The 23,821-nt window shown below is 47.7% G+C and overlaps 1 protein-coding gene across 13 annotated transcripts; it reads right to left on the reverse strand.

The window, feature by feature from the left end:
- Positions 1-236: 236 nt before the first annotated feature.
- On the reverse strand, positions 237-14,103 carry CCSAP (centriole, cilia and spindle associated protein). 13 transcript variants are annotated; one of them, XR_009497964.1, is made up of 6 exons: positions 12,916-13,492; positions 5,592-5,860; positions 3,785-3,998; positions 3,336-3,463; positions 2,259-2,313; positions 237-2,180 (listed from the first exon to the last, which is right to left on the reverse strand). XR_009497964.1 is itself a non-coding variant. In XM_059899938.1 (4 exons), the coding sequence occupies exons 1-3, from the start codon at positions 13,295-13,297 to the stop codon at positions 3,822-3,824; spliced, it is 828 nt and encodes a 275-aa protein (XP_059755921.1). In that variant the 5' UTR covers positions 13,298-13,492; the 3' UTR covers positions 238-2,180; positions 3,785-3,821. The 13 variants fall into 13 exon arrangements, 5 of the variants coding, with proteins under 5 accessions (XP_059755921.1, XP_059755920.1, XP_059755922.1 ...); XR_009497959.1 differs by lacking the exons at positions 237-2,180; positions 2,259-2,313; positions 3,336-3,463 and adding exons at positions 4,119-4,225; positions 4,741-5,106; positions 13,872-14,103 and having other exon boundaries at positions 3,910-3,998; positions 12,916-13,347; XR_009497961.1 differs by having other exon boundaries at positions 237-2,313.
- Between the last annotated feature and the right edge of the window lie 9,718 nt (positions 14,104-23,821).

The raw sequence follows: 23,821 nt of genomic DNA on the forward strand, positions 1-23,821 counted from the left end.
TTTGTAATTTTCAGAACAATAAGAAAGTGTGAGGGAAAGACTGGGGAAAATGTGGCATTTAACGCAAAGTATATACACAGAACGTGTCTTTTCCTGGATGTATCTAACGTATCTTGTTAAACATTTATCGAATGAAAAATCCATTCAGGGGTCAATGTGATCATCCACTTTCTTCAACCATTTATGTGCTAATCAGAATTATTTTCCACAAAACAGAAGTTTCAGCCTGTAACATTAATGAATTTTATTCACATTTTTCCAAGTAACTGCAATATTCAATACAAGCGAAAAGCAATACGTAGTTCTTAGAAAACACAGCCCCAAATTCCCACTGCCTGAGCCTTGTGATGGTAAGTGCCCAGCCTTTGTTCTTCAGAATGTTAAAGTGAATGCAGTGCTCAAAATAAATATACAATAACAACACAGGGAGACCGTTCTTAAATACAGTTTTGCTAATTATAAAAGAAATCCAAAAAGAGGCCTCTACTGTCTTCACTCAGGTGTCCTGACTTTCAAAATGGAAATAAGTAATAGACGAGCAGCTTTTCCCCCTCTCACACTAGCAGGCTGGAAGGGAGCAAATCTGGGCCCAAAACCTAGACGTCACTCCTTGCACAGAATTTGGTATTAAGCACACACCTTACATTGAAGAGCTCCCTATTCGTCCTACTGTACAAAATCCATTTCAAATACAAGGTCACACTTTTAGGATCACTTTTTAAATATTATTTAGCTGATCACAAGACTATAGTAAGAACCTTATGAGTCAGGCATTGACAGTTTGATCCCAAACCAACTACAGAATCAGACTGTGTAAATATTAGCACCATTTTGTATCTAGTCCAGTGAAATGTAAAACTATCCACTAAACTATTTTCTACTGAAGCAGTCAACAAGGAAAGTTGTTTTTACTTCTAACATATGCTTGGCCTCTCTCCCTCTTTGCCAATAATACGTTTGAACACTTTGATTATCAAATACTAACCTTCCGTTGATAAAGTTTACGGCCAGCACAGCCTTAGAACTCAAAAGCCACCTTTTCTTTTGTGCAGTTTAGTTGGTTGAGTTTATGTGACCCAGTGTACACACCTTTCAGGTTACTAGCAATTTACATTTGATGAATCAATGACAAAGCTATTTCATAAGAAGCACCACAAATGTGTGCTTACTACCTTACAAGTTAATTCAGATAACCTATGCCCTATTTTACTTTTAGTAAACTTGAAAAAATGTATATATGTGCTTGGAAATTTTCTGACAGTAGGGGAGTACAAGCATTTTGACACCTCCTAAATGAGAGCAATCTTTTAGGTTTTAAAAGAAAGAAAACGGACAGATTCCTATTTAGTTCTCACTCACCTCGGTCCAGTGGAGGTGTTCAGGTGTTACTCAATATTCTATTATTGCTTTTAATAAAAGTAACACAGAAAACGTGTTTATGGCAAATTGTTTTAATTAAGAACTTAAAACAAAAATTTTAAAAAGAGAGTCCTATGTAGCAACTATTTTATTCTATATTTTAAATATCACTGGATTCTCAGTTTCAGACTTTTCAACATGATAGGTAATTTTAAACTACCTTGCCGTCTTATAAGTTGTCCAAAGAAATGGAAACATGATCACAACATCAGTTTCTAGAATGAGAAGGAAAAAGTAGGACATCAAATTGTTACAACTTCAAAAATTTTGTAGGCTTAAAAGATAATCTTTACCCCTAAAGAGAAAGAAAAGTAAAGAAACCCTAACCAACTAATGACTTGGACATAGGAAGGGGACTCACAAGTACTTCAAATTGACTCATTCATTGTTCATGCACATTAAAAGTACTTAAAAATTTTGTTCATTTGTCCTCTACTTAAAAATGGGGAAAAATTGGCCAGTATTGCCCTCTAGGTTCTTCCAGATCTGCATCTGGAGTTTGCAGTAATATGTAAGCACATTGAATATGAGTCTGTTTTCTAAAGGAGAGAGTCTGGCTTGCTCAGAGCCTCGAAGGGTCGGGTTTCTAAGACAGTCCATCCGTGTGGACCCGAGCTACTCCCCTCGGCCTCTTCCTAAGATTGTCAGCTGCAACGGGAATGGAACGCCAGAGCCGGTGGCTGAAACCGAACATGCAGGAAGTGATTTTCAAGAAACAGGTTCCACCATCACGACGCCACAGGAATTTCATCTTTAGGTACCTGCAATGTTTAAGGACTATAATAACAGCAAGATTCACCAGGATCACTAGGCGAGGTTGTTTTGGACAACACACAGACCTTCTTCGTACTAAATATACATCGCAGTGACCAGGAGAGCTCACGATGTATTCACCTAAAAACAATGCAAATATTTTTAAAGTTTTTTTTTTTTAAAAAAGCTCATGATTCTTCAGTATGGGTTTGCAAAACTTAATACAGTTGTGTAAGATGATACTGTGTGAAGATTTTACATGGAATAAAACATTTGTCTTCTAAAAATTGACCATAATACTTCAAAGACCCAGAGTAAAAATGTCAAGGAAATGCTCAAACTCACATCAAACACCAGATTTTCATTCACACGCCTGCACATGCTAAGTTGGCAAAGTACTTCCTTCTCTCCTATGAGGAGTTTACCATTCATCCTTCCTACAGATTCCTGTCTCTCCTGGATGGAAAGCAGTGTTTCTCAAAATCACTTTCTACCACAAAAGCAAATGTACTAGAGAAAAGGAGCACTTCATTTACATACACCTCTGCCCACGCACACACCAGCATCCTCTCGCGTTAGGTTCTACACAAGACCTACCGGCTAGCAACCTAGGAGGAATGTATTTCAACCAAAACTCTGAACAATGTACATCATCAAGGCTTTGTTACTGGTGAGTTCTATGGAGGAGAAAGTAGGGGTGGTCCACATCTCTAATGGGTATCTTAAAATCCGTCCCCATCCCCAATGGGCAGGACAATTAAATTCTAAATGTCATTGCCAAACTATCAGAAAGGAGGCAAAGTCCACAGTGGGTGTGTGTCAGAAGGCCAGACTGCAGCAAGTGAACGGTACCCCATTATGTGTTCTTAAAAAATCTCACCATCAAAAGTGACAGTCTTTGACTCAAGAAACCAATACTACTTCTAAACACACTGCACTGGCACTTTGTTTACTGGAATGCACTTGAACTATTAAACTATTAATAAGTGCCTAGATGACAATTTAAAGAGAAAAGATGACCCTCACCCAGCCCAATAATTCTTAAATATCACAGCCCACACGAAGTGGTGCTGAACTGAAATGCAAAAGAAGGTTTAATTGTTAGGAACTACCAAAGCTCTACTTTCACTATACATGGAATCAGTACTAGCGTTGAAACTCACTTTTAACGTGATATTCTTTCACAAAGAAATCTACACATAAGGAAAATGAGTCTTCTGCCACAGCTGGTGTGATCTTACCAGCTATGGAATCTCAGAAGTCGTTCAGAACAGAGCAACACAGGCTCCACCTAAACTGAGGGAAGATACTGAAGTTAAGAATCTGTAAGCCATTTAAAGGCATTTGGTGTCAGTATCTTAAAAGATTAAGATGCTTGAAAACAAAACCCTTATAAGAATATCAAAGATTTAGGGAATTCTCATAAATAACCAAATGTCTATGGCTTTCAGCTGTCACCCTACTGCTGAGGTAGGTGACCAGGATTCATCGAAAGAGACAATCTTTTGGAAACTCCCTAAGAAAAATCTTGCATAATCAGTTGGTTTCTTAAACCTGTGTCCAGCTTCTTTTGATGGTTTTTGTTTTGTTTTTTCCTCTCTTTCATTTACACCTTTTAAAAGAGGTCGTCTGAGCAGCTGTCCCTGCGCTCAAGCCCTGGCGGAGTAGCATCTCATATACTCCGTCATCCACGGGTTCTCGGACGAGGCAGGCTTGACGCGCCTGGTTCTGTCCACGTCGGCGGAGTGAGCCCGCTGCCTCTGCGCCGCCAGCCGCCTCTTCTCCACCTGCCTCCTGCTCTTGGCTCGCAGCGCCGATTCATGGATCTAAGGGAGTCAGAATAAACGTACACTCACTCGGGTGGCTTTGGCGCTAGTTTTCCAGAACGTTTACAATGAAGCTTCCCCCAGGTCACCTGGAGCAGGGCAGAGGCAAGCCAGACTCACCATATTCAGGACTTCTGTGTATAAAGGCTTCTCCAGAAGGGCCACTGCCCTGGATTCTGTCTTACCCATCGTCAGCAATAAAGAAACTAGGCAACAGAAAATGTCCACTGGACAAAATTTCAGATATAAATGGTAAGCAACTAATCTGCAGGTGCCTCGAGAAACTGGCTCTGAAATATTACTGGAACTGCTTAGCATTAAGCATGGATCAGTATGCCATTGAAGGAATTTAAATGTTTTACAGGGACTTCCCTGGTGGCGCAGTGGTTAGGAATCCGCCTGCCAATGCAGGGGACACGGGTTCGAGCCCTGGTCTGGGAAGATCCCACGTGCCACGGAGCAACGAAGCCCATGAGCCACAACTACTGAGCCTGCGCTCTAGAGCCCACGAGCCACAACTACTGAGCCCATGCACTGCAACTACTGACGCCCGCGTGCCTAGAGCCCGTGCTCCGCAACAAGAGAAGCCACCGCAATGAGAAGCCTGCGCTCGCCGCAACTGGAGAAAGCCCGCGCGCAGCAGCGAAGACCCAACGCAGCCAAAAAATAAATTTAAAAAAAAATACTTAAAAAATAAATAACGTCTTACAGCAAAATACTAACAAATCTCAAAGGATTTTACCAGCTAAGACGTTTAATGAACCCTGTTCAACTTAATCCCACCGGGTTGCCAGAGGACAGCTCTGTTGTCTCAAATATCACTCCAAACAGCACCATCTGCTAGGGCTCAGAAGTCTGTTCAGGGAACACTGGATCCTGGTATTTAACCAGAACTCCAACAGCCTGAACTTTCTGCTTCTTTTCCTTCCCTCTTTGCTGTGGGCTGGAGTGACGGTGTTAGTGCTAACGAAGTCATTGCTTTGTGGTTCCACACGTGAGGCCCCCTCGTCTGCTGTGTCCTCAGGCCTTCGCACAGGGACACGCCAGGGCTGAGTCCGAGGAGAACCAGACCTCCGGGGGATGGATGAGCAGGGGAAACGCAATCACTCTAATTTAATCCAAAGAGAAAACGAGCGTCTGGATAGATGTCGGGAATGCAGGAGATGTGATCTAACAGACAGACAGTAACAAAGGGGTCAAGGGGACGGATACCAGTTATCAAGGCTGATGGAGCAGGAGCCTCTCAGGAGGCCAGAGGCAAATCCAGACGGGCAGCCGCCAGCCCTGACCGTGCCCCTCGGCTGCACCTCCTGGCCCCCCAAGGACTTGAGAACCCCGAGTCCTGGCACTTCACCTGGCTCGGTGTCGGTAAACCCTTCCAGGTACCAGCAAAACCCCTGACCTCCAGGCAGCTAACATCCTGCATCCTGTTTGCAAATCAGAAGCCCAGTTCTAGGCTTTCCTTGGGCCACCTAAGACCTACCATGTCCCAAAGCATCACAGTGACCACAGGATATGACAGCCAATGACAGAAGCGAGGCCATCCCCCATCCTCCAGGGGGAAAGCAGAGAAGCCCGTTCACTGGCACCCACCTCATGCACTGAGGCAGAAGCACAGACGTTGTGAGTTTTTTGGCTTCCTGTATCCGTCTGTTTCTCTCCCCACCCATAAAGGGCAAACGGATGCTTATGTTCTTTAATTTTAGTTGATGACCTTTGAGGACTCTTGACTGCTCTCCTACTTCCTCTGGCAGGTAAGGCACTTGGTGGTTGTTGAGGTTCGGTACTGCTGGGTAATTTGTCAGGCTCTCTGGTCCTGATCTGTCGTTCAGGTTTTTCTTTTATGTCTTTCACTGGCAGTGCTTTTTGAAAAAGGAGATAAAATAAGATGAATGCTTTAAATTCCAGTTTACATATAATTACATATGATTTAAATATTTGGGATGAAAAATTCATAATGTTTAATGAAGTCAGTAAGTTTTTCACTTATAGCTCAATTCACAAGTTTCACTTAAAACGGAAGGACAAACACGTTAGTATAATAATTTTCAGTCTATCCCATTTTAACATCAACAATAAATACACCAAGATTGAACCAAGCCTATTCAAAAGTAACAACTATCACTCGCATTCTGAGATTAAGCATCTGAATTAAATACTAAAAGCTAGAAAGCAACTCTGCCTAATGGCTTTCCCCACAATAAGTCCAATCATCTTATCGTCTTGCTTCAGGGGCAGATCTGGACCTGTGACAATCATTCAACAGCTGCAGAAGGTTAGTTTTCAAGTTACTCAACTGGAGTTCCAGGACTGCATTTCTTTGTGACGCTCCATGATTATGGAAAACGCTCCTCTCACTCTCCTGCTCCTTGTAAGAGCTGGCCAGTGGCCTCATCTTCAAAAGCCCTCCATCACAATAGGGAGGGTTTCCATAGCTACTCACACACATACACACACACACACACACACACACACACACGCACAGCTGGGCGCCCCCAGTGTGAGGAGCTGGGAAGGGGGCTCTAGTTCTTGACGTGAACCAGGGCCCCTGGTCTACACAGTCCTAAATCTCTCAGCGGGGCTGGGGAAACTCCAGTGGGGAATAGACTGCCCGCCTGAGGTGAACTCAGACACTAAGAACACACTCCAAAACGTAACTATTTCCCTTAATTACCATTCATGACTTTCCATTCATTATTTTTATAAGTACTTTATGATCTTGTAAAGGTTGTATTCTTTGTGTAAACCCCTAGTGAGCCTGTGTTTCATCTCAGACTAAACTTATGTCCGAATTAGAGCTCCTTGTGAATCCAGGCTCCACTTCACGGACCCCCTTGTTCACATCTGTGGGAAACCCCTCGTTTCCGAGGCTCCAGAATTTGGCTCTAGGTGATGATTTTCCAGGTTGCTATTCCCAAACCCCATCACTTTTAGGACACACTCGGGTCCCTCACTCCTTTAGTGGATCCCTCCCTGCCGACATCCATGTCCCCGTGGAAGTAGAGGCCCTCACACAAAATGCACACGTGTGAACCCTGACAGATCACCGTCATTTCTGTCTTCAGCAATGACCCTGATCTACCAAACTGTTTCATTTATTACTAAGCATTTTAGGGAGCAGACAGCCTGCGTCCGACCCTGGGGCTCAGTGCTTCCCACCCCCGTGCGCCATATCCATAAACCCAGCCCTGTGCTGCCTGGGGATGAGGTGAGATGCCAGCCTTCCACTGTATCATGAGAACCCAAATCCACCCATCACTCACACACCCCTCTGAGTGATGTGTCCACACCTCGTCCTCTTCTCTTCCCTGGATGTAGGAAAAGAGGAAAGAGCCCATCAGGACCAAGACAACAGAGAGTAGAAGGGGGACCGAGGCTGGTGTAGTCACAACACTGAGAGAGGGGAACAACCTAAATCATCTTCATCGATTCATTTCCCTTCCTTCTCTTCCTCTAACCCATGTGGGGAGCCTGCCCAGAGAAGACAATAATGATTTGGTTCAAAGGACAAGGTAATGCCAGCCACGAAGATGTTAGGAAAGTGAATTCCAGAAAGAGGGACTGGCTTGTTCAACGGCCTGGACAGAAGAAAGAATATACGTAGTTCAAAATGAAAGGCACACAGAGAGTCTAGGGATGAAGGCACGGGGCGGGGGGTGGCGGGTAGCAGTGGGGAGAAAAGACTTTCTGTGCCAAACTCAGAAGTTTTATTTTTTCCTGAAAGTGAAGAAGAATCACTGAAGGATTTTAGGCTGAAAAATGATGTGTCCTATTTGCATTTCGGGAATGAGGTCTCTAGCAACGGACGTGAAGGACGGGTTAGATCACAGAGGTGGGGACACAAAGGACAGCTAGGGAAAAACAGCAGCGTCCGGGGAGGGGAGGGGAACCCACAGTGATGGCAGGGGCGGGGCGGTGAGAAAGACCAGAAGAGCGCCCACCACACCTGGCCGGTGCGCAGGCTCACCCGGGCACCTGTGAACTGCGCACTGATGAGACCGCAGCGCGGAGAGCCCAGCGGCAGAGGGCGAGGTGCATAGGGCAGCGGGCGACGGACACCGCGAGGATGCTGGCAGGCAAACGGGAGTCTGCGTCCTCAGGGCTTGGGAGTGGCTAGTCATGCTGTCCTCCAGGCGAAGGCCGCCAAAGGATGGGGAAAGGGTGCTCGACGCCTCGGGTGTGAGATGCGCCTGGAGCCACCAAGAAGGCAACAGCTGGACCCTTAATCCGGGGCCGAGAAGAGAACGTGGAATCGGAGGAGGTCATGAGCGGGCGGGTGGGGGCCGGGGCTCAGACGGAGAGCGGGTCCCCCAGCGGGACGGGAAAGGGGGCGGAGGGCGGCCCCGGGGAGGAGCCAGGGAGCCAGGGAGCGGACAGCCAGCAAAGTCGAAAAGCTTCCAGGAGAGAAGGACTCTCAGAAAAGGAGAGAGCGGTGAACAGGGCCGAACACTGCAGAGGGGGCGGGAGGAGGCAGAAGAAAAGAGACGGGGCATTCTAGGCGCAGGGGCTTATGACGCAGCAACTACTGCGTAACACGTGAGTGGCTGCAAGGGTGTACTGCACAGCGCAGGGAATACAGCCGACACTTCGTAACGATTATAGACGCAGCGTAACCTTTAAAACTGTGAATCACTATGTTGTACACCTGAAACTTATATAATATTGTGAATCAACTATACCTCAACAACAAAAAAAACAGGATGGTAACTTTTATGTTGGGTGTATTTTACCACAATTAAACATAAAGTATTCAATTTTTTTTTTTTTTAAAGAAAGACTCAGCACTGGGCAGCCAGGCTGTCTCACGGGGGATGGAGGGGAGCATGGGGGGAGGGGTGGGGAAGCGGGTCACAGCCGGCTGCGCAGTGAAGAGTGGGGAGACCCCAATGCAGGTAGTGGACCAACTCTCCTCGCCACGGAGCACTAAAAGGGCTGACACTATAAACAGCAGGGTCCACAAGCACCCAACACAAGAAACTAAAATCCTCTCCGGAGAGCCTAGGCCTCAGATTATTCCTACAGATAATCTTCCAAACACAACGATGAGTGTCCTGGGACGGTGACCAGGCACACAAGAGGCAAGAGAGTAAGGAAGGCCCAGCAGGAGCGAGAGACTTGGGATAATGGGATCATCACTGACCATAAAACAACCGTGTTCACGCTCTGTACTTAAAGAAAAAACACAAGCTCCAAAGTATCTGTAGCGGGAGACAAAAGATGGGAAACACAGAAGAGACAGAACTTGTAACTATAAAACTAATATTTATAAAACTCTTGAAATAGTGCCTGGTACAAGATAAGCGTATACTCGTATATGTTTCAAAATACTATTCAAAGTTTTAAATAAAGACATTTCCAGACAGACAAAACAGTGTCACCACCAGTTACTGTGAAAAATTCTAATACCCCCTTTCTCAGTAACTGAAAAATAAGCTCGGTCTTGATTTAGGCCTATGCTGTGCAATACAAAAGCCATTAACCACATGTGGCTATTACATATGTTTAAATTAATTAAAATTAAGTAAAAATAAATATTCAGCTCCTCAGTTACACCAATCAGAGTTCAAGTGCTCGATTCCCACGCTGGATGGTGCAGACAGAGAACCTGCCCCTCATCACAGAAAGTCTGATTGAACAGATTGATTTTTTAAACTATCTGAACAACAGAATTAACACATTTGACCCAATGGGTATACACAGAACACTGCACCCAACAACTGCAGAGAATATACAATCTTGTCAAGCACATGTGGAACACTTACAAAAATCTACTTATCCAAGCAAGGTCATAAAGCAAATCTTAATACATTTACAAAATTGAAATCATATAGAATGTATTCTCTGACTATCATGTAATTAAGCTAGATACAACAACAAAAATAAATTACTTTTTTAAATCTCCAGTTTTGAAATTTAAAAACTTTTTTTTTAATTGAAGTATAGTTGATTTACAATATTCTGTTAGTTTCAGGTGTACAGCAAAGTAATCCAGATATATATATATATATATATATGACAAAATTCAAAAAAATATGTATACGAATACATTTTGAAAAATGTAATCGAAGAGTTGGAAGATGAGGTTGAGAACACTGCCCAGAAAAATAGAAGAAAAAGACAGATGGAATGGGAGCCGGGGTAGAAAATTACAGGATACATTTGTGAAGTCTGACATCCAACTAAGGAGTTCAAAAAGAAAGGAACAGAAAAAAAAAAAAAAAAGAAAAGAAATGAGAAAACAATTAAAGAAAACTTCCCAGAATTACAAAACATGAGTTTGACTGCAAGGACCTATGAAAGCACATTGGAGGAAAACAGGCCTGGATCGGGGAAACTTTTCAGAACACAGAGGACGAAGAGAAGACCTGAAAAGCTTCCGGAGGCGGGGAACGTGTTATCAACAAAAGATTAAGAGTCAGAACGACAAGGCAGTGTAATGGCAACATCAGAAGTTCCAACACTGGACAGCAACGCCTCCAGATTTTTTAGAGACAATTACTTCTAACCTAGAATTTCATGCCCAGCCACAAACTACTGAATAGTGAGGGTAGAATCTTTTGACATGCAAGGTCTCAGGAAGTTAAACCTCTCACACACCCTTTCTCGGGAAGGTACTAGAAGATAATTTTTGTCAGGAGAGGGTAAACCAAGAAAGAAGACATGTGAGAGCCACACAACAGAGGGTCCTACCCAAGAGAGAAGACAGGGAGTCCTTGCGGCGGTGGCCAAGGGCCGTCCCAAGATGCAACCAGGCCAGATGAAAGTAGGTCAGAGGCCCCGGGAGGGACGTCTTAAGATGGGGAAGGTGACAGTGAACCTGCTGTGTCCGTGGTGTTGCAAAAGAAAGAAAAGGGAATCACGGCAATAACAATATAGGGCAGCTGTGAGCCACCTTTCCACAGGCACTAACTGTGACTCTAACAAACTCTATGATGACGGTACTGAGAGGGTGGGGATAGGCCATGTGTATGGGTTAGGAGATCACTAAAAAGAATTAAAGCCAACAGATGGTGCTAAAAACTGAAAAAGATCAAGAAGTATCAATAAAAGCCATGTTACCCGGAGAAACAGAAATACACATCAAGGAAAACCAGAGGAGTGGGAAGTGGCCGCCTAGGGAATAGGCAGTTGGTGGGGAGGGGAGCTGCTGTACTGTACTCAGCCATATAGAGCTGCACGCTTCTGTGCGTACACATGGCTTCAGCAAAGACAAGGACTAAGCGCTTACGTTTTATAGAAACTCAAAAGCGTGCCCATCATTCCAGAAAGACCGTCCACTTAAGAACAAGGACTTTCAATCCTGCCGGACACAGGGATAGACAGGGGCTGTGACGGGCATGAGCAAACCAAAAGATCCTGGGATTGGGAGTCCTGAAAGCAGAAACATCCTTTCTTCTCCTGGATGCCTAAACCACAAATATTAGCAGAGAAGAAGTAACTACTTAGCCACTGGGAGGATTTAGTGTCTCTGAGGAAATCAAAATAATCACGAACTCTTGCAAACACAGACCCCACCCATAGTACAGTGCTGTCTAAAAACTGCATTTATATACGCATGGAAATAACTGACAGCTCTTTTGCAAACAATGAAGGGGAAGAGGCGGGGAGAGAAAAGCCCATTCAGTCTGATAAAGTACATCGCATAACTGAGCTGGTAGATCAGTGCCCCCTTACCCTCTCCACCTTCTGTTATGTGAACTTCTAGCAAAGGTTCGGAACGGGTGGGAATTCACACGTAACATGAGGGTGGAGGGGCAGCTCTGCCACAGACGATGAACTGAGAGTAGCTGAGAACAGTGTAACAAGACTCAATTTCCTCTCCTCCTCAGCATCTCACAGAGAAGCTAGGATGAGAGTTTGACTGAGTACCACTTGCAATTTGGCAAACAAAATCACTGATCATTTATTCTGAGTTTCATCTATACAACTGAGATAAAAGCTATGGTCCTATCTCTTAGAATTGTCTTGAATGTTGAATGAGAAAATACATATTCTAAGGTCAGTGCGTGGATGCATGACAAGCTCTCGGTGCCTTTTAGCTATTTTGCTCACCAGAGCCTCTTTCAAACTGAGCGACGCCGGGTGGTGCCTGGCCCACGTTAGAGTATCAGGAAGAAAGCGGGGGCTCCTCCAGGCTGTATCTGGCACATCCATTCAGCTTGGCCCTTAGCACCAGTGACCAGCCAGCCCGCCTCACACGCCGAGAGTCCCCCCTGCTCCGCGCTCCTCCGGGCAGGAGAGAAGGCGCGGGGCCCCGGCAGCAACTGCAGATGCACCGCCCCCAAGAGCCATTTTCCAGCTGCCGCTCCTCCCGCTCAGAGCAGCAGCCGGAGGAGGGGAGGCGAGAAGCGGAGGGAACCCGGCACTTACAAGGATTACCTCCCACCAGCCGGGAGTTACGCAACAATCTGCGTAAACAAATGCAAAATACTCCTTAGGGACAGCGCGGCGAGGTCAGGGAGTTAACACAGAAAACAACGGCCCCATTCACAAGACAGAGCGCTTAGCTCAGTGGTTCCTAACCTCCGGCGGTCACCTTCGAGAACCTGATGAAAGCTGGGCGCCTCTCATAAACAAACGGGGGCTCGGAAATAAAGATGGCAGTTCAGCGGTCCAGAGGCCACCAAGGCCACCGGATGAAGACCCGGGGACTTCGCCAGGGACACGTCAAAGGCGTTCACATTGGGCTCAACCCAGAGCCACCTCATTACGGAAATAAAGGGTGGGAGGGCGGAGGCGGGGCAGCCACCTTCCTTATTTTGTCAAGGGAGGCGCATTCTCCGCCTACCCAAAATACCTAGATTAAATAAAATCAAGGAAGCGCCTGCTCTGAGCGCTGCGACAAACTGCTGGGCGGTTCAGAGGCGACCCGAGAGCAAATCCAGTCCCGCGAGCGGGGCCCTCCCCGGCCAGGTACCTGGCAGCGCCGAGTCCTCCGCGTCCTCCGCGTCCCTGGCCTCCGCGTCCCCCGCGGCCTCCGCGCCCCGCTCCTCCTCCGGGGCCGCGCGCGCCCGCTGCTCCGGCTCCTCGCGCGCCGCTGGCTCCACGGGCGGCGGCGGCGAGGCCGGGGCGCACTGGGGCGCGGGGGCCCCGGCGCCCGAGGACGCCGACGACGCCGAGTCGTCCGAGGCGCAGGCCGGGCCCCAGTCGTCCCAGAGCCAGGGCGCGTGCGCCTGCTCCAGCAGCCGGCGGCCCAGGCGGTAGTGGAGCAGCGCGCGGTAGCACGGCCCGTACTCGTCCCAGCGCGGCTTCTGGTAGCGCTTCATGTACTCGCTCTTCACGCCGCTCCCCGGGGACATGGTGCCGCCCGCCGGCCCCGAGTGCCCGCCGTTCCGTGCCGCGCTGTCGCCTACGGAACCCGCGGCACGACACAGAGGCGCGCCCCGCCCCTCCACTCGCCCGGCCCGCCGCGACGTTTAAACCCGGAGCCCCGCCCGCACGGGGCGGGGCATGGGGCCTGTGGCCTGGAGCGCGGGCGGGGGCGGGGCGCGGGGGCGGGGCGTGGGGGCGGGCACGGCGGGGGCAGGCCGGGGCGGTGGGCGGGGCGAGGGGCGGGGGGAGCGCGCGGCCTGCCCGGGGAGGGGGAGGCGAAGGGGGAGGGGAGGGGGAGGGGAGGGGAGGGGAGGGGGCGGGGACCCGGGCGGGCGGCCCCGGCGGGGGTGGGGGCCGAGCGGCAGCGGCTGCGGGGCGTGGGGGGGGGAATCAGCCGGGAGGGCGGCTCCGGAGCTCAGAAGCCAGAAGCCGCGGGAGCCCGCGGATGGGCGCTGGAGGAGGGAGGCGAAGGAGGCGTGGGCGCGGGGAGCGGAGCGGCCTCGGGGTCCCAGGAGAGCCCTTCGAGCGCGGCGTGCGGGTAGGAGGGTCGGACCCGCTTACCTTCTCCGTGCGCCCCCGGCCCCACGGCGCCGGCCGGTCCTCTGCGCGCGTGGCGCAGCAGCCCGGAGCCGCCGGCTCTCCCCGCGCTTTCCTGCCGAGCAAGATGTCGCCGCCGGCGCGGCGGCCCGCGCTCCTGCAGCAGGCGGGAGGGCAAGGCGCCACCTCAGTCCCGGGAGCAGACGCCTCCCGCGCGCGCTCCCGGGCCCCGGGCCCCGGCCCCCGCCCCGCTCGGTGTGGGCGGCGGCTTCGGCGCTGCGCGCGGGGACGCGGGCGACTCGGCTGGCCCGGGCCCCCGCCGCCGCAGGATGCGTCTGGGAACGAAGCCGCCCCCCCAGCCCGCGACGTTCTGTGTTCTCTTCGCGACACCTGCGCCGGTCGCGCTTCCCAGAAACAACCCCAAGTCCGCACGTTGGCTCTTGCTTCCTCCTCTCTGTTCACAGCACCTGTTACTCTGGCTTTAACCCCTTTTCAACGCTTTGGTACAACTCCTTTCTCGTCTACACCCCGAACATTTTTGAAGCTATTGATTCAAACTGCCAAGCCACTTTCTCAGAGACTCGTTTGCACAGAAAACCTTGGCCGACTCAGTTGCGTTGTGCTAAGTATACAACGTTGCTCTGGTTGTTACAGTTTCCAACGTGGCCCCATGCAGATTCTTCCCCTTTATTAAAAGGAACCTGGATACATTAGTAACAAAAAGATCTGAAAGAAAAGAAGTTCGGGGAAATCAAAACATTAGCAGTTGAAAAAAAGGCCCGGGCCGCGATAAGTTACCCGGTTGTCGCTTCTATACTGAATTTCCACCGACTCACGGCTGTTTTCCATTCTGTCTCCTGTCTCTGCATCCTGCCCCGCCCCCCATCATAGACAAAAGATCCAGAGGTAGACGCGCGGCCCAAGCCTGTTCTGAGAACTTGAAGTCAGTTGTCCAGAAGTCATTAACACTAATTGTTAATGGCAGTTTTCTGGAGAGACACTTGTGACCTCCTACTGTTGACACCCCCATGGTGGCCCTGACTTCTCCCCTCCCTAACTTTACCTTCTGTAGCTTGAAATACCCCAGGAACCTTCTAATGTATCCCCCTTTTATTTAAACTGGTTTCCCATGGTTGCAAACAAAAGAACCTTAATAAATATATTAATAACGTGGGAGAAATGACGATGTGCAATTACACGAAAAATTCAGAACACAATCTGTTTCAGTTAGCTTTGGTTGCATAATTAACCACCTGTTGTGGTTTAAAACAACTAAGGTGTATTATTTCTCACGATTCTATGGGTTAGCTGGGCAGCTCCTCTGCTGCTTTAGACTCATTTAAACAGCTGCGTTCAGCTGGAGGGAGAGCTGGGCTGGAAGGTTCAAGATGGCCTCACTCACACACCTGGCACTGAGGCTGGCTGTGGGCTAGGCTGGCTGTGGGCTGGGCTGTCTTGATCTCCTCCTTGCGGTCTCATCCTCCAGGAGGTTAGCCTGGCTTCTTCACCTGGCCCTTTCTTCCAAGAGGTTAATAGCAGAAGTTGGAAGGCCTCTGAAGGTCATATACATCTCTTCTGCTGCATTCTAATGCTCAAATAAGTCACAAGGCTAGCCCAGATTCGGGGAGAGAGAAATTCCACCCCTCCACGGGAGTAGCAGCAGCAAACTTACATTGCAAAGGGGCATGCATACTGGATGGAGGAATGTGTGGCTATATCTTACAATCACAACCACACAGACACAAAGTATATAAGGTATGATACCATTTTTTGTATAACTGGAAAATAGGGTTAGGAATGATTTTGTTTTGTTTTGTCTTACTTTTCCCTATTTTGCACAGTTAAGTGTATTACATTCATTCTAATTTTGTAAAGTGTTATTATTAGTCAGGGCTCATCCACTTGGAAGTGACAAAAATCCGATTCAACTAGTTTAAACAGAAAGAATATTTATTGGCTCCGACAGACCTAGACCCGGGGATCCATCAATGTCACTGGGACTCTACTTCTTTCTCTTGGTTTTTTGACCTCTGCTTTCCTGGGGGGTGAGGGTGGGAGGAGGGCTGGGCTCTTCTCCCACTGCAATGGACTTCCTCCACACAGCTGGAGAAAGTGCCACTTGTACCCCAAGCTTATGTTGTCTTCGCTGAGGACCACCAGCAAAAGAGAACTTCTTGGTATTCCAATTATAGAGACAGATTCTTCAGTCACATGCTTAGCTGTTGCCAGGGGTAGGAGGTGATGTGATTGGCCAGGCATGGGTCACGTGCCCATCCCTGTAAATGGGGATAGGTGGGAGGCTGAAATTGACAGGAGAACCACAGGGAACAAGGAAGAAGTGGCTTCCCAGAGGAAGGAGCCGGTAGGCAGACAAAACAACATATGCCCATCTATATATTCGTCTTTGTGTTTAGAAGAATAACAGGATGAGAAAGATCTAATTTGACAGCATTTGTGAGGGGAAGTCTTCTGGGATCTATTTGACCATAAGTGAAGTATGGCTGTTAAGAAATTGAATACAATCATAAGCAGTAACTACAAAGTTGTATTTCTGTATCAGGGGAGGTAAACCTTTCCTCCAGAGAATCCTGTGTTCATACGGTACTGAAGGACTGCCCGTGTGGATGACGGTATCGATTTGTTCTGCAGGTAGAATCAGGACCAACGAGCAGAGATTACAAGACACAACTGTGGCAAATGTTGTGGACTTGCAACTGGTTTCTGAAGCAAGAGGGAAACTTTAGGACTGACCTAAGGAGCTCACAGAAGAAACAGAGAGAGTAGAAAATGGGCAGGTACCAAAGGGACCTCAGAGGCCGGGCAGCAGGGTCCCTGCATGGAGAGGAGAGGACTTTGGTAGAAGGAGCCTTCAGTGAGAGGCAACCCTGCGCGGGCCCCTCCATGAGGGAGAGTCGGAGCCAATAGAAAGGAAGGTCAATGCTGGACTCCTGAAAGATCATAGAAAGATAATAGAGATTTGCTACATAGACATACAGATTCCATATAAGAAGCCTGCTACTGACTAAGTCTGGCAGCACTGGGATGGCAGCCTCACAAAGTGGCGAGCCCCGCAGGCTGTCCTCCTTCTGGGGTGCTGGGCTGAACTTCCTGCACTCCCTACTTCCAGAGCCCTGCCACCTGCAGCCCCTGGCACTGTCACTCCCTCCCCTCAGGGTGCCATCCCATCCTGTGTCAATCCGTATACTTCTGAGCCAAGGGAGGCCATCTTCCAAGAGCTTCCCTGACTTCACCCTTCCTTCCTCCCAAGTTGTTCTTTCCATGTCATATGCTCGCCTCCTGCCTCTCCTGACCCCTCCCAGCTGGTGCTCGCTCCATCAGCCTCAGTCTTCCCATTCCTCTCTGGACTTCGCCTCTCTCTGTCTCTGTCTCTGTCTCTCTCCCTCCCTCCCTCTCCCTAGCCTTTTCCCTCTCCTTCTCTCTCCAAACACAGACTCAGGAGTCCCCTATCCCCTCTACCCTTTTTATAAACCTATCTCCCAGTGTGGAAGCTACAGATACTATATTTCCCCCAGCCTCCCTTGCAGCTAGAGTAGTCCTGAGACCTAAACTCTGCTAATCAGATACTCCTGCCCCCAGGCTTAGAATCAGGGTCTGCTGGTGCAGAAAAGCAAGGACCAGGAGGGTCTCTCTTTGGCTGAAATGCCAGTTTCAGAACCGAGTTCCTGGAGCAGAAGTGGCCCCAGTGCTTGCAGAAATGCCAGCGTCCAGAGCCAATGGTGTCCGCAATGCAAGCCCCGTTGGTCTCCATTGGTGTTCTTCCTCTCAGAGCCCCAGACCTCTTCCAGAGATTCTGGAAGCCACCCAAGTGACTTTTAAATATGTGTCTTTTCTGCTGAAATGAGCAGAGTTGATTTCTCTGAGAGCAGTGGAGCACTTCGTTCGATACACTGATCTGTCCTGACTCCTTCCTCCTCTCTGATCGGCTTCCGGTTTCCTTAGCAGCTTCCTATTCCTCCTCCTCCTCTTTCTTAAACTAAGGATTCCTCATTCTTTCCTCACCTCTCTCCGCCTGCCATCTCTGCACAAGGGACCACATAGCAGTGATGACTGCTCTATACCGGGGCATCAATACCTCCATGGCCCCCACCCCGCAGACCACCGTCCAGCTCACTGGCCATTCCCCCCTGGGGCATAGCTTGCCAACAGCTCACGTTCGGTGTTCATATTTACCATCTTGCTCTCCCCACCAATCCCTTTGTCTCCTTTCCCCATTTCTGTTAACGGCATTTTCATTCTCCCAGTCACAGGGTCAAAATGTCAGGGTCATCCTTGAGCCCACATGCAGAGAGGCTAGGGCGCTCATGTCCATCGGATGGTGTCTCACATGTCCATCCCCCCTCCCCTTATCACCTTGGTTGGGGATGGGGGCACACTCACAAGCATCAAGCCCCCTTCGTGGCCCTGCAGAGAGCGAGGACCTGATCCAAACAAGGGGTCTGCAGCCCGAGCAGGCCCGGCTAGTGACTGCACCCTCAGCCCCGCCCCCATGCACGACTGCTGGGGAAGCCACTCCCATGGCCCCAGAGGGGGCTGTCAGAGCCACAGGCCGGTCCAGACTGCTCAATGAGAGCAAAGAAAAATAATATTAAAACCAAATAATCCTCAAGTGCAGCTCAGTACTGTTTAACTGCCCTCTTTCCCTTCTTGTCTACAGTGGATGTAGCCAGGGACTATCATGTAGAAAAATACATATGAACAGTTCCTTTTACGTGGACAAGGTCTGGGCAAAGCCTTTGTGTCACTGGATTAATCCTGGTGGTCATAACCTTCTGTCTCAAGGCCATACCGGCCACAGGAAAAATCAAGAATATGCATTGAAAACAACGAAGTACTTGGCTTGAGTTCCTACCAAGAAGCCTGGGGGAAATACCCCCAACTTGATAGCCTGGAGCCCTGTTCATGGGAAGAGGGTTCCCAAACAGCAAACCCCAGCCTCAGTGCAGAACACGCTCTGTCTATGCAGCAGTGAGGGTGCCCAGACCCCTGCTTATCTCAGGGCCTTCTGGAGTCCTTCACTTCCTGAGAAGAGGCAAAGAGAGGCTCTGTGCTGGCACCCACTGACCACAGACCCCGACCTGGACCACCAGCTGAGCCCTTCCCTGAGAGGCTACTCCGCCCTGGGACGGGCTCTCAAGTGAAGACCCCGTCTCTGTCCGATGGGGCCACTATAACCAAGTGCCACAAGTTGGGCGGCTTATCAACAACAGACATTTATTTCTGACAGCGCTGACATCAAGGTGCCCGCCAGCATGGTCGAGTTCTGGGGAGAACCCGCTTCCTCCCTCTCACAGACTGGGCCCTCACATGGTGGGCAAAGGGGCCAGGGAGCTCTCCGGGGCTTTTTCTCTTAGAGCAGGAATCCCATTCATGAGGGCTCCACCCTCAGCACTGAATCACCTCCCAAAGACCCTACCTCTTAATACCATCACCTTGGGGAGTAGCCTTCACATATGAATTTTAGGGAGACGTGGACATTCAGACCATAGCAACACTTGTCCTCTGCCCTTCCTCCGCCGCTGCCGCTTCTTATCTTCTATGGTCTCTCCTGCACAGCCCCCCAGCTCTCCCCCTCCTTCCCCCTCCCTCCCCCCCTCCACTTCCAGCTGTGCCTCTGTCTCCCTCCAGAAAACTCCCCTTCCCTGCTGTTCCCACTCTCGGTCCCATCTAACAGAGAAGCCAAAATATCCCCAATTACCTTGACTACTGGATAATAAGCCATCAAATCCAGAAGAGCAGTGTGATTACCATGACAATTCGTCAGAACACAGATTTCTACGTGTGTGTCCTCTGGCAGCATCCGGAACGCCTGCTTTGAGGGCATGCCCAGACTCGAATTCCAGCTGTCTTGCTCTGTGTGGTGGAATGCTGAGCCCTGCGCTGCCTAGTTGTGTGCATTTCTGAAGGCATTCTCGACCAAACTGCCCGTACTCCATCAGCCCGTCACCATGCACATCAGGATACCGATCATTTTCTGAGGCTTCAGAATATTCATGAGAGGATGACATTCTTAGTTGAGCAGCCCAGACTCCCTACGCTTCAGGTTTTCCCCCCTAGAGAACAGCGCCAGGCTGGGGAGCAAGAAAATATCCTTCATGGAGGCTTGCTAATGAATATGCACTCTCTCCATTGCTCGAGGATTCCAAAGTCTATTTTTTTTTTTCCCTTGCATTCTAGCCAATTTACTAGAAAACAGTGTACTTCAAGAGCACTGCTCTGGCCCCTCACAGAATTGCTTTTTCTGAATTGCACTTGGTGTCAGGGCATCAACTTCCCTGAGGCACTGGACCAGAAACGGGCAGATGGAACTGTTAGGTCCATGAAGGGAGGTGACCTGGTCCACGCTTCGCCTGTGACCCCCTGTGACAACTCATGGCAGAAATTCGTCTCGGGCTTTTATTGACAAGCTGACTAGTTTTTTACATTTTGGACACTGGAAATTCTGGGGTTTTTTTGTTTTTGGTTTTTTTGTTTTTGGTTTTTTTCTTTGCTTCAGCTGCTATAAAGTATAGAGCCAAATTTGTATCCCAATTTTGTACATTAACATACCACGGTTTTATTCTATTTTATATTCTTTTCTTTTTCTCACTCTGATTTCCTCTCTTATGGATTTGATCCTTTTGTATCATGTGTATTTTGGAAGCTGACTTAAATGCTTTTTTAAATGTTTGAAAATTGTTATTTATTTTCCAGAATTCATGTAAAATGTGAACTTTTTAATTCAATGAGACTTGCAGGAAATGTGTTATATGAAACTACACAGATCTCATATAGATATGTAAGATACATAAGATATATTAAATACCTTAACTGGAAATAAATATCTAAATAGACGTGAATCCTGTATATGTATATATGTATGTCTATTCATTATGCCTACATATATATACACACATATACATATATATGTATGCATAAATGAATCACTTTGCTGTACACCTGAAACTAACACAGCATTGTAAATCAACTATACTTTAAAAAATAAATATATATATGTGTGTGTGTATATATATATATATATATATATATATGTATGTATGTAGGTATGTATGAATCCTTTTTGAACTGGGGATGGGTATAACAAACCGCAAGTAGAAGGGTAAAAATTAAAATGAATAGTTTGTGTTTCTACTCTTTACATGATAGCTGCTATTATTTTAAGGTACTCCAGTGAAGTCAGGGCAAAGAGGGATAATAGAGACTTGCCATACAAACAGTCATCCCCTCCACCCATGTAGTAGTCAGCTAGCAATAAACGTCATAGTGCAGCTTGATTGATGTAATCAGTATCCTTTTCCAATGCAGCATTTGGGATATTCAGCTTTGAAATATTGTTATTGGACTAAAGATGTGATCTGGAAATCTTTTAACCATGGGCATCTTTGAATGGAATGAGGACAGGCTGGTAACATCAGGGACCTCCCTGTCCCAGGCCATGACATAGCCGCTAAATTCCAATGGAATTCAATTCCATGCACGTTGCTGAAAGCTTTCTGTGTGCCCAGCGCTGCGCTCAGGGGAGGAGACCTGAAAGACCCAGGTCCTGCTGTGGCCCAGCTGTGCTGAGGGCAGGACATGTGAATGACTCCAGTCTCAACCTCCAGACTCAAATTCAGTGGTTCCCAACATTCGGGGAGGTCCATACTCTCTTGGGAATATAATAAAAGCTGTAGTCTTTCTCCACAGAAAAAAATAAAGGTACACACAAGACATTTGCCTGCCTGTCAGCCTCTCCCCGTGCTGGCTTATGGATCCCAGAACAAGAGCCCCTATCCTGTATTCAAGAGAAAAACAATATATGATTAGCTTTCTAATAGAACTGGCATCAAATGCCCACTATATATCAGACATTTTCCTTACATTGTCTCAATTAATTCTCACAGCAACTCTTTGAAATAGAATCTACTATTACACCCATTTCACAGATGAGGAAACTGGGGACTAGACCTAATAAATAACTTGACCAAGATTACACAGCTAGTAAGTAACAGAGATAGAACTGGAACTCAGGTATGGCTGGCTCCAGAGTTAACACTCATGTTGCTAGAAGGGATTGATTAAGACAAAAGGAATTCGACAGAGGAATAATCAGCCAGGCACTCTGAGACAGAGAGAAGAGAGGGTGCAGACAACGTGGTGTGGGGGTAAGTATACGGGACACTGGGGCCAGGTTGCATGAGTTTGAATCTTGGCTCTGCCACTAACTCCGTGACCCTGGTCAAGTAATTTAACTTCTTTGTGCATCAGTGATCTTAGGTATAAAATAAGCTTAACAGCAGTTCTTGTGCGGATTAGATAAAATTACAGTTTATGCAGTAGTTAGAACTGTGTCTGCATTTAATAAGCAATCAATAGATGGTAGGTCTTTTTATTAGAAAGCAGCACAGCAGGATGACCCCGGGCCTTGGGGATGAATCCAGGTCCATCACGCCGGGCCCCCATTGAAGGGCTAAGTGTATCTTGGACACATGTTCTTCCTGTATTTGTAGGTCATGCTGACAACTTTGGGGGGATTACACTGTATGAGCCTGCTCAGGCTGCCATAACGAAATACCATAGATGGAGTGCTTAAACAATGGAAACTTACTTCTCACAGTTCTGGAGCTTATAAGTTCAAGATCAAGGTTTGGCATGATGAGATTCTGCTGAGAGCTCTCTTCCTGGCTTGTAGATGGCCGCCTTCTTGCTGTGTCCTTACGTGGTGGAGAGACATCTCTGGTGTCTCTTCCTCTTCTTATAAGGACACCAGCCCTGCCAGATTAGGGCACCCTTATCACTTCCTCACAGGCCCTAACTCTAAACACAGTCACATCGGGGTTGGAGCTTCAGCGTACGCATCTGGGACTTTGACAGTTTTGGAGATTCCATTGTGATGTCCAAGTGGATCCAACTTTCAGAACGTCATTGCCCAAAAAGGTGCACGTCCTAGGCCAGGTAAGCCCAGGAACATACTTTCTTGGTGCCTGGAGTGAATCCCAAGTGGTAATAGAATTCACCTCTTTGACTCTCTGTTTCTCTGCACTCCACCCCTGTCCCATGATTTTTGGTTCTATTTCTGGTCCTTAGACTAGTTTGTTTCTGGTTCTGATTTGCACGTGGCCAATAATTTATTCCCCACTGGCAGCAATGATTAGGAATCTGGCTTTATGGTCTAAGCATATAGGAAGATGATGAGAATCTTTCTCTGCCACATGAAATACAGTAAAGACTTGGGGTTAATAGTCTTTGTGAGGGTGGGGTGCTTAATAGTCTCATCTGTCTGTTTATGAACTCAAGTCAATCACGTAAATATTTCATGCACACCATAAAGGAGATCAGTTCTCTGAGGTATGGACTTGCTCTGCTCTAAACTACAGACTCTGGAAGTTGGATTACAGCAGAGAATGATGGTCTAAAGGATGTTGGTGGAAAGGACTCCGCCAGAAACTTCTAATGATCGATAGCTCAAGGAATAAATTTATGGCTATAGACTTCCAAGCTGATGCTGCTTAGACAACATTCAATATCAGAGATTAAGTCAGAATTTCCAGAACCCTTATTAGTGGTTCCCAACCAATAGAGATGTGGCATTTGGCAATGTCTGAAGACATTTTTGGTTGTCACAGGGGGAGAGGGGTGCTAGTGGCATTTAGTGGGAAGAGGGCAGAGTTGCTGCTAAACGTCCTACAATACACAAGACAATGCCCACAACAATGAATCATCTGGCCCAAAATATCAGTAGTGCCAGGGTTGTGAAACCCTGCGCGAGTGGTATGTATCTTGCTTAGTTACTGATTAAAATTTTTTTAATTGTGTAAGGATTGGTGTTAACTTGTAAAAATGCAAATAATTGTTTATTGTGTTTATTTATGTTTTTATTTTATTATTTTATTTTATTTATTATTTTATTTTTATTTTATTTTATTATTTATGTTTATTTATGTGTTTATTGTGTTTATTTATATACGTAACCCAAA

This window comes from Balaenoptera ricei, chromosome 16 (assembly GCF_028023285.1).
Source record: "Balaenoptera ricei isolate mBalRic1 chromosome 16, mBalRic1.hap2, whole genome shotgun sequence".
Lineage (NCBI taxonomy): Eukaryota > Metazoa > Chordata > Mammalia > Artiodactyla > Balaenopteridae > Balaenoptera > Balaenoptera ricei.